Raw genomic sequence first — 11208 nt, 5'->3', positions numbered from 1 at the left:
AGGAAATTATGGAAGTGGAAGTTACAATGATTTTGGAAATTATAACCAGCAGCCTTCTAACTATGGTCCAATGAAGAGTGGAAACTTTGGGGGTAGCAGGAACATGGGAGGACCATATGGTGGAGGTAATTACTAAACACAGTTCTTCTGGGTGATTGGGGGAGTCATGGAAGTCCACATAGTTCTGCATCTCAGAAAGTGAGGATATAATAGATGCCAGCTAAGGAGAGTGTCCTTGTGTAACTGTTCAATGATTGATTTTTGTTGGTAGTATGGGTTGAAGGGGCATTGTTTTTAGATCGGGTCTCTTATTATATAATCTAGGATTTCTACCCACACCCAATTTAGTGATTAGCTCTTGAATTTAACAAGCATTACTCCCAGTAATCCTGGCAATGGGGAGATGGAGACAGATCATGTTTTCAGTCTTCCTTGTCCTTCATATGAAATCATGTATCAAATATGCTCTGCCATTTAGCTTCGTAAGGTCCAACCTATTTTAAGCTGCTTGTGTTTGAAAGTGGCTTAGAAAGGTGTGTCACACTTCTCACGTGCTGTTAATCGTAGTATTCAAAAGTAGAATCACTTTATTTACATTGTAGGGCAGCCAGGTCTGTGTACATACAGACTATCACAACAAGGCTGAAAGAGAACTTAGTTTCCACAATACAGACACAAACCTTCAGATTTATATATGTTCTAAGCATGCTTTCTTGTTTCAATCATTGCAGGGAATTATGGTCCTGGAGGAAGTGGAGGAAGTGGTGGCTATGGTGGAAGGAGCAGATATTAAGCTTCTTCCTACTTACCATGGGTAAGTAGTTTTTAAGTTTTACAATTATTATTATCTTGGGAGAACTAGCTGCAGGAGTTAAAAGCATTTTAGGATCATGTTATCTTTCCTTAAAATCTGGTTAGATGGATAATTTCATAACCTATTTTTTTTTTACTCTTTACTTCTGTTGAAACAGGCTTCACTGTATAAATAGGAGAGGATGAGAGCCCAGAGGTAACAGAACAGCTTCAGGTTATCGAAATAACATGTTAAGGAAACTCTTATCTCAGTCATGCATAAATATGCAGTGATATGGCAGAAGACACCAGAGCAGATGCAGAGAGCCATTTTGTGAATGGATTGGATTATTTAATAACATTACCTTACTGTGGAGGAAGGATTGTAAAAAATGCCTTTGAGACAGTTTCTTAGCTTTTTAATTGTTGTTTCTTTCTAGTGGTCTTTGTAAGAGTGTAGAAGCATTCCTTCTTTGATAATGTTAAATTTGTAAGTTTCAGGTGACATGTGAAACCTTTTTTAAGATTTTTCTCAAAAGTTTTGAAAAGCTATTAGCCAGGATCATGGTGTAATAAGACATAACGTTTTTCCTTTAAAAATTTTAAGTGCGTGTGTAGAGTTAAGAAGCTGTTGTACATTTATGATTTAATAAAATAATTCTAAAGGAAATTGTGTAATTATAGACTTTTTATTTTAAATAAGTTAAGGAGTGGGTAGTATAATTAAGGTCCATTGCAAAGCTGTTGTTGTATTTGTGTAAGATAAAAATGCTGGTCAGATTTAAGTGTGTTGTCTGAAATTCATCAGGAATAAATTACCTAGTTAACTTAAGGGATATCTCTGCAAAGAGAAACACCTTTTTAGATCTTTTAGATGCTGCTTCTTCAATGCAAGGAAAGGAAATAACCCCAGCGAGGTACTCTTCAGGGACACAGGTCTAGTACAAGAGAACTCTTGACGACTAATCTCAGCCAGTCTTAAAAAACTGTGCTGTATCTACAAAGCTTTAACTACAGTAGTTGATAAGGATGCCAACGAAAGCTGAGGGTGTAGAGCAAAGTAGTTCTAAGCTTCAGTTAAACTTCTTTAGGTAAGAACTTATTTACTTTTTCTTTCTTAATTTTCCTCCCTTAAAAGATAAACTAATAAACTCTTCAATGGTCTTCTCAGTATAGTTCTTATGTAGTTTAACATAGCTTATAAATTGAGTTTAACAATAAACTCAAGATAATTTTATAAACCCTGTTTTCCAATCTGTCATTTACTTAAATTATTTTGGTTGTTTTCCCTTTTTTTCCTTCTTTCTCACCCCCTCCCTTTCCATGAAGATTCAGGTGCTTAACATATCATTTTTTTCCCTGCTGGAATTTTAGCATTGATATGAACCATGGACAAGTATATTCTGCTGCCACAAAGACTGTAAAGTGCTTCATTTCAACAGCTGAGGCAAGCCAAGTGATCATTAATAAAGCTTTTCTTGCTTCCTTCAGTGGTGTTGGTAGTAAAATGGTAGGTAAAAGTTAGGCTGCAAGTTCAATAAATGAGATTTACCTATCATTCCACCCTTGTGTATTCATTCACCTATCCTGGTTCAAGCAGTTTGAGTCAAGTAGGCATTTAAAGGCATTGTGTTTATTGTGGTTACAACTATACATGCTTATCAGGGATGAGTCTGACAGTGTTCTGTGCAACAGCAGCAGCAAAACCCTCTTATGTACCCTGTACTAAATAATTGGGTTAAAATGTGGTAATTTTTTGCCCATTGTCCTGCCCTAAAATGTTGTAGGTTGGCTATTGAAATTTCCTGAAACAGCCCTCTTGATTTCTAGGCTTTACTGCCTTTTCAGAAATGTGATATTCAGAGCTTATTATACACATCAGTGAGTCTGCTTTAATCCTAAAACAACCACTGAAGTTACTTAGGTTCTTTGGACAAACATGATAAACTTCTTCAGATACTTTTTTTTTCCTTTGGCAGGAAGGTGTCTTGCTGCAGGTAACTAATGAAGAAGTGGTCAACCACAGAGTCTTCAAGAAATAAGAAATTCTGTACCATCTGAAAGTAGTTCTTGTGGTGCCTTCATTTAAGAAGCACTTAACAAAAGGGAATGTTTTCTGATTTAAAACTTCATTTAGTACAGGTTCTTAATAAAATTACAAAAATGCTGATTGTAAAGGGTAACATCAAATTAGCAAAGGATAATGTATTGTTTTAGGATTTGTGAGTAGACAGATAAGAGCTCTATTTTAAATACAAGTTTTATAAAATAAATACTTTTGTATCCAAATTACTTGGTGTAATGCTTACACATAAGTGTGAATCTTGTTCTATCGACATCAGTTGTCTACAAGATCGCCACTATAAATGCTAGATTAGTTTTGCACAGAACTATACATTTACAATTTTCATTCAATACTAATAGGAGAAAAAGCATTAATAGGCATTATTTATTGTCTAATAAAATATACCTTACTATGAATTGTGCACTGCTACAACTTGATGCTGAACATGAATGGTGGCATTTTGAAACCATGGATTTTAACCAGATAGTGTTTTGAGTTACCACTTTTGCAGAATACCTGAGTCACACTGAGTTTTATTCCAATTGTGAATGGGTAGCAGTGGTTAAGCTCGGTACTGTGGTTTAAGGGTAATGGGTAACTGATTTAAAACAACCAGCGCGCTAACCTCATTTGCTTATGACAATAAAGCAATATATACAGGTAAGTCAATGGCTAATAAATGTGAGCTCTTAACATCTTGTAAACTAATGTATCAACAGTCATTCCAAATACTTGGCTTTTGGCTAGCAAACCCAATAGGTAGTGTGCATGCCCTCAATCCCAGCACTTGGGAAGTTAAAGGCTATGTTCGAGACAAGGCTGCATGGTGAGAGTCTCTTGTACACATACCTGTCGCCATTAAGAGTTTGTTTTTGGACTTTAGAGCAAAATAAAGTCTATATCACACAATTGTTTTTTAAACACTAAAACAGTGGAAGTGAAATTAAGGCAATCACATAAAAGGGAAAATGTGATGACTCATGGGAGGTATGGTACTGTGCTTGCTGTATGTGCTACTTTAAAAGGAAATTCTGGGTGAAGGGATCACTGAGGTGTCTTAGCATCTGGTTTTTAGCTTTTACAATCTTGAGTGTAAAGTTGCACATGGTTTTCCATACCCTGGATGTGTGGTTTGAGTTGGTCTGTCTACCACTGGGAACTTGAGCTTGGGTCACACAGAAGAGCTAACATGGTAGCTCTCATTAAACTGATGGAAGGACAACTTGCCTGTCATCAGTTTTGCAAACAGTTCAGCAATCTTCATTCTGGTACCTGTTGAGCTCTGACTGGGAACAAATGGTTTTCATTATGAAAGCTTTCACAAGTTCTGAAGCAATTTTGGCCCAGAGTACTAAGGTATTACAAGAGATAAATCAAACCTACATTGTCTGGTAGCTGTGCTCAAAATTGGGCATACTAATGTGTAAGTAGGCTTCGGGGAACTTTGGGGATGATGTATCTCCCATGACATCAAGTCTCCCAATAGGGCACTATCTGGAAGTCACGGTTGAACTAGTTTAAGGAAGGGCAGATGTCCAAATGGTCTTGTATGTAGTCAACCCAGATACTAGCTCTTTGACCTAAAGTCGAAAAAAAAGGAAGGTTTCACCAGGTGGCCATCATTCAAGAAAATTTGCCCTGTGTGTGTATAAAGAGCTGCTGGGAATAAAGCTAGGTCTTTAAGAGCAGCTGGTGAACGCCCAGTTCTACCCATTGTTGCTTGCTGTAATGCTTACTATTCCTGGCATTCACATGCTAGGAGTATCCTTACTCTTTCACCTTGGGTTTATAAAGGTAAGGGCTGTAGAGATGGCTCGGGTTATAAGTACTGACTGCTCTTCCAGGAGTCCAAGAACCAGCAACCAGTGGTAGGTCTAGAATGGAATCTGGTGTGTGAAGACAGCTGCAGTGTACTCAGGATTTACACACCTGATGAATGCATGGACCATTAGCTCATACATCTATCTCATTCAATGTAATTGTAGATAATAAGATTTACCATAAAATTGAAATTTGTCACACAGATTTCCGTCCAATTGACATCAAGCATTTTGACATTTAGGAAAAACTAATTGACTCACTGCACTGGGTGACCATGTGACATTAATTACAGGCTATTTGGATGTTAGCTATGCAATTTTAAAAACCTAAAATTGATGACAGGTGAGGTACACAAAATGCAGCTTGCTATAATGGTCCGGGTATTAAAGATTATTTGTGGTACATGTGCATTGTCCCCCACACCCCCGACTTCTCCACTCTGTAGACCAGGCTGGCCTTGAACTCACCTTGAAATCCACCTGTCTGCCTCCCTTGTGCAATTAAAGGCATGCACCACCACTGCCTGGGGTGTCTGTTTTGTTTTTGTTTGGGGGTGGGGGGTGACAGGGTTTCTCTGTGTAGCCTTGGCTGTCCTGGAACTCACTCTGTAGACCAGGCTGGCCTCGAACTCAGAAATCTGCCTGCCTCTGCCTCCCTAGTGCTGGGATTAAAGACGTGCACCACCATGGCCGGTTCAGTTTTTCCAGTTTTGAACATCCGAGTTTTAAAATAGTGGGTCACCACAAACTAGTGCTGTAAATTTTTTATATAGATGTAGGGCTGTGGCCTAACTGCATTTAAATATGGGTATTTTGGTTAGAAGCTTGTCAATGATTATTAACCTTGGATTTTTAAATATATAAGGCAAGTATTCTTTGGACTTGTTGAAATAAAATATTTTTGTAATAATTTAAATACAAAATTTTATTTTCACACACAAGTTAAATATTAAAAAATAACCTTCAGAAAACACTAAGGCTGTTTCAATTTTAAGCCATAAGGTGTTAAAGCATTTTTTTCAGGTGACCACTGTATTATAAGGTGGCTGTAGTTCTTGGAGATTACTTCACATAGATATTTATGAATTGTGCAGGAACATGTGGATTCTCCCAACTTCACAGAAGCATAATCTTGATTCCTAAACATCAGAATTAACTGAATGATTCAAGTACTAGTACTTTTAAAATCTTAAAGTAGTTGAAGAGTTTGTGATGCTGGTCGCTGGAGCTGCTCAGTTTCTTCTCTCTCTCTTTCCCTTTGGGGCTTCCTTTTTGTGGCCTGATGAGACGAGCTCTTTGGGTACAATCAAAACTGTTCCATCATGGCTGTACTGAAGTGCATATTGGCTTGGATTGACTGGCCTACCTTGGTCATCTCTTAATCTATTAAAAACATCGTGGTGAAGGCCATGTAGCTTCTGTCTCATGATGTCAATAGCTTTGCTACATTGAGTTTGCTCATTTTTAAGGGCTTCTTTCTTTGCTTGCAAGTTACATATATCATCTTCTAGATTCAAAATGATGTCTAGTTTACGTTTACGGCAGTTCTGAGCAGCAACTTTATTTTTTCCTCTTCGCCTGATATCACGGATGAGAGACACTTGTAAGTCTGTCAGGTAGTGTCTGCTTAACATGCTGTTGAAAGAGTCAACAGGCATACGGACAATTTCATCTACAGAAAAGGGAATGTGCAGAGCTTTAGCACGCTGTTCATCACGGCTCAAGTTTCTATCTGGGTTATCAAGGCATCCACTGGTTTTCTGTGACTTCCCAGACCATGCAAAAGATTCAGATGTGGGCTCTGATGCACCTGACTGTAAATGGTAAGTGTGGTCATGAAATACTTGCTGACATTCAAGGGACACATGAAAGCCAGCTATAGTCCTATGGTCCATATGACAATGTTTATGGGGTTCTGGGTAGCAGCCTCCTACAGCACCTAAATCATGACAAAGAGACTGTAGGTCACTATGGTAACCTACAGTTCCATCATAAATACGGTAAGAAGAATTAGAGTTTGTGAGAGAGGTGCTGTTGTAACTTGAATTTAATGGGAGCCCAGAATCTGGTTCTTCAAAAAGTTGAGAAACTTCCAATGGACTGAAACCTGTGGCCAATGACATTAGGTTTATTCCATCAAATATATTTGAATCCAGGTCATACAGGAGATCTTGGCTTGTTAGGTTCCTCATTTGATTGTCAAATGGTGGAAGAGACATTGCAGGAGTGGCTTGCTCAGGATTTGTATGAGAATTTAACTGCAGAAATGGTTCTTGTGCCTGTGAAGACCTTGCTGATGGATCTCTTCTAAATGTGTTGTTGGGGTACAACAGCATGGCTTCGTGAAGATTGACATCATGGCTTATAGCTTGGCTCAAATTTATGTTCTGTGCTGAGGAATTAACACTTTCACAGACACTGCTCAGAAAAGGTGGAATGTCTTCCACTGAGATGCCCTGAAGAACAAAAACACTATTTCAAACGGAGTTCCACTGCTAATACATAGTCTCAGGTTACTTTTGTCAAATTTCTTTGTAATACAGATATACTAGGAACAATTCCCTATTTGAGATACAATATGTTATCTAAAAATATGCTGATGAACCTGGGGGTAAAGGGTCTTGAATCAGGGAGTTGAGCTTATTTCAAACATTAAGCATCCCAACATTAAGATACAGCTCTTAGTCAATACATTTGAAGCTAAAGCCCACATTGTGAAGGGCCAAGGATAAGCTAATGAGCAGTCCTCATTAGTCTGGGATGGGGTGTTAAGAGACTCATGCTACAAGGAAAACAAAGTTAACAATGGTCTAATTCTGACAAAATGGCATACATTTTAATTCTCCAAAGTGATTATTTCTATGAAAATTAAGCCTTTGTATTTTGTAATGAATGTAATTGGCAAATTGCTGTGCCTTCCAAGTAGGAGAGTCTTCACAGAGGTCTGTCAATTCAAGGGTCTTACTGGGGGTAGTGTGGGGTGGGTGATAAATACAAGTCAGGGTCCCTTTTACCTCCAAAGAATGTTCAGGCTGTGATGAAAGTAGTTGGAATAAATCTTCCAAAGAGAAAGCTGTATCTGACCAATGTAGATGGCTCTGTATATAAACAGAAAATGTTTACCATCAGAAAAACACTGAAATCTTAGTTTTAGGCTTTTTCTCCCCCCTTTCTGTTTTGTCCTTTTTGAGAGGGGCTTGTAACCAAGCCAAGCCTGGTCTGGAACTCATGGCAATCCTATCTCAGCCTTTTGTGTGCTGGAAAATCTGGAATGCACTGTCACATCTGGCTCAAATTTTGTGACTTGAAAGAGGTTTAGTTTTGGTGGCATTTTTTGTTTTGTTTCTAGTTTTTTGAAACAGTCTCTGTGTAACAGTCCTGGCTGTTCTGGAACTTACTTAGTAGACCAGACTGGCCAGGAACTCAGAGATCAGCCTGCCTCCGCCTTCCCAGTACTGGGTTTATATCTAAGGATTCGGATTTCTAGTAGACAAATACTTCTGCTTCCTATTTCTTGACATTTTAGGTGGGAAGCATCTGTCTTGAAACCTGGTTCCAAACCTTTGATTTTAGTTCTCAATTAAATTCTGACCTTAAATTCATCCTTGTATCACTATTTTAAAATATTCAGCAAGGATGGAAAGACAGTAAAGCCCTCTCAGCACAAGTCTTGACAACCTGAGTTCAATCCCCAGAAATCACGTCAAGGTGTGAGGTGAGAACAGACCCCACAGTAATGTCCTCTTACCTCCACACATGTGCCTGGCATACACAAAATAATATCCATTCAGAGTGCACTAGGATATCAGTGAACACAGGATTCTATTAGTATGTGCTATTTATGACATCTACACTAAATGTTTAAGGTTTTGTAGTAGAGATAGAATTGGACTGACAGTATACACAAATACATTTATCTTTGTCAGATATATTGGGTTCTATGAAACATTTGTTAGGGAGTTCATAGTACCATAGGCTTTCTTTCTCTCTCTTTCTCTCTCTCTCTCTCTCTCTCTCTCTCTCTCTCTATATATATATATATATATATATATATATACACACACACACACATATATATATGTATATATATACATATATATATATATATATATACACACATATATATATATTTTTTTTGAGACAGGGAGACAGGGTTTCTCTGTGTAGCCCTGGTTGTCCTGGAACTCACTCTGTAGACCAGACTGGCCTCGAACTCAGAAATCCGCCTGCCTCTGCCTCCCGAGTGCTGGGATTAAAGGCATGCGCCACCACTCCTGGCTGGCTTTCTATATATTGATGCTAAATGAATATTAACTTTTAAATTGTTCCTTAATTGGAAAACTGTATTTTAGTGGCTTGTGGACCAAATTTGTTACATAAAATGATGCTTCATATCTTTTTTTAGAATTATTGTGTTAATAACTCCAAATTTTTAACCCTTTTGCTTGTTTGTCAGTTGGCTGTTGTGCTCAGGAGGTTGAGGATATTCTCTGTAGCCCTGGATGGGTGGTGGATCCATAGGGAATAAATACAGTGATTCCTTTAGGGACAACAGCTCAGCTAAGGAATTAATTGAGTTTCTAGTAAGTTCTCTGCTCAGTCTAATTAACAGTTTAATTTAGTTTTTACCAATGTATCACCTCCAAATTGAGGATTCTAACAGTGGAAAACACTCTAGGCTTCTAGTTTTCTTTTTTCATTCTTTTTTTGGGAGGGGGGGGCGGATTTTGAGACAGAGTTTCTCTGTGCAATCCTGGCTGTCTTGGAACTCACTCTGTAGACCAGGCTGGCCTCGAACTCAGAAATCTGCCTGCCTCTGCCTCCCAAGTGCTGTGATTACAGGCACGCGCCACCACTTCCCGGCTTCTTTTTTTCTTTTATAAACAGTTTATGTAGTTTTGGCTGACCTGGAACTTGCTATGTAGACCAGGCTAGCCTTGAACTCAGAGATCCACCTGCCTTTGCATCTCCGGTGCTATAATCAAAGGCATGCCACCACACCTGGCCTTGTTTATCTTTAATATAGTCAATTTCACCGAAGTCTACACAACATTGAGACATTTGGCTTCAAAGAAGTTGGCTATTTGTCCCTATTACATAAAGCCAAGAATAGTGGTGCTTTCCTGGAATCTCACCACTTGGGAGGCAGAGACAGATCGACTAAAAAGGCCAACCCCAGGGTACAAATGGCAAGCTCCCGTCTAAGTAAAACCACAGGAAACATTTTTGACTGGGAATGCAGCTCAGTAAAGTGCTTGCTTGGTGTAAGCCCTGGATTAGGTCCCCAGCACTAAACAGACTAGGTGTGATACAGGCTTGTCATCCTAGCACGTAAGGAGTGCAATTATGGGTCAGGAGATTAAGGTTATCTTTGGCTACATAGCAAATGAGGCCAGCCTGGGCTATCTGAGACTCTGTCTGCAGGGAGAAAAAAGTTGCAAACTTTGTAGTTCCTTGGTGGTTTAGTGTCTAGGATTTTACAAAAGTAATGGACAGCTGAGTTGTTTCTAGAAACACTGAAAGGGCGCTTTCCATTCATGTTATGTTGTTGGAGAATGTGAACCTGGAGTTTTAAAATTCCTTTCCCTAGACTTCTAAAATAGTTCCACTTTAGATTGAGACTTTAAAAATGTGGAGAGGAGACATTTAATGGAGCTTTTTTAGCCTGTGTAAGTATCTCAAGCTTTATTTTTCTTAAGTGAGAAGAGCTGGTCTTCAGTCACTTAATCTACCCAGGAAAGCATGTTACCTGTTTGCACTCTTAGTCCAGGTCACGTTTCTTTTATAAAGAGCCTGGAAAACTGGCTTACTATTCTGACTCTTCTTTTGTTTCCTCGTTAAGAAGTTCACCAAAACTGCAGACAGTGCTGGAGAAATGTTTCGGCAGTTAACAGTACTGGCTGCTTTTGCAGAGTCCCAGCCTGCAGTTGGTGGCTTTAAAATTCAGTTCCAGGGGATCTAATGCCCTCCTGTGACCTCCTTAGGCACTAGGCACGTAGAGGGTGCAGAGACATATAGGCAGGCAAAACACCCATACTTATTTGTTTTGTTTTAAAGTCAGAGCTTTTATTTAAAAAGAAGAAAAGAAAAAAGCCAGAGGTAGTCTGAGGAATATCGCTACTACGGAGGCTGAAGTGGATCACAACCTCACAAGTTTGAGACTAGCTTAATAAGCAACACAGCATCTCAAGGAGAACAAGGGTACACTTTGTAGTACATAATGACTCAGGCCAAGGGCAGAAGCCTGGTAAGGCATGGCAGGGAATGATAGCACAAGCCTATAATCCCAGCATTTAGCAGGTGAAGGTAGGAGGATCAGGAATTTAAGATCTGTTTTGGACAGTTTGGGCTATGTAAGACCAAGAAAGTGCCTTCTTTGGATGTTTAATATGTTTCTGCAAAAAAAAAAAAAAAAAAAAAAAAAAAGGGGGGGGGGGTAAGAGTTCATTCTGGAGTCGTTTTTGAGTGACCATGGCCCAGTAGTTACCCCTAATTCCATGTTCCAACATGGAAGCAGTTTTATGAAGGTTT

The 11208-nt window shown here is 38.9% G+C and overlaps 2 protein-coding genes across 7 annotated transcripts in view; one reads left to right on the top strand and one right to left on the bottom strand.

Moving 5' to 3' along the window:
• The window catches only part of Hnrnpa2b1 (heterogeneous nuclear ribonucleoprotein A2/B1), a 9481-nt gene extending 6400 nt beyond the window's left edge, over positions 1–3081 (top strand). For 2 of the 6 annotated variants that reach the window (XM_029478476.1, XM_021164577.1), the window contains 3 exons: positions 1–125; positions 732–814; positions 972–1462. In XM_029478476.1, coding sequence (XP_029334336.1) covers positions 1–125; positions 732–793 — 187 coding nt within the window. In that variant the 3' untranslated portion in view covers positions 794–814; positions 972–1462. Of the gene's footprint in view, positions 126–731; positions 815–971; positions 1463–2166; positions 2351–2771 lie in introns of those variants that run through there. The other 4 variants (XR_002378147.1, XM_021164576.1, XM_021164575.1 and 1 more) reach the window with 4 other exon arrangements.
• Positions 3082–5909: 2828 nt separating this feature from the next.
• The window catches only part of Nfe2l3 (nuclear factor, erythroid 2 like 3), a 24980-nt gene continuing 19681 nt past the window's right edge, over positions 5910–11208 (bottom strand). The window contains exons 2-3 of the mRNA XM_029478209.1: positions 7692–7796; positions 5910–7133 (exon numbers count right to left, since the gene is read on the bottom strand). Coding sequence (XP_029334069.1) covers positions 5910–7133; positions 7692–7796 — 1329 coding nt within the window. The remainder of the gene's footprint in view (positions 7134–7691; positions 7797–11208) is intronic.

The sequence above is a fragment of the Mus caroli genome, chromosome 6, assembly GCF_900094665.2.
Source record: "Mus caroli chromosome 6, CAROLI_EIJ_v1.1, whole genome shotgun sequence".
Taxonomy (NCBI): domain Eukaryota; kingdom Metazoa; phylum Chordata; class Mammalia; order Rodentia; family Muridae; genus Mus; species Mus caroli.
The sequence above is the reverse complement of the archived record's forward strand: the minus strand, read 5'-3'. Positions and strand labels throughout refer to the sequence as shown.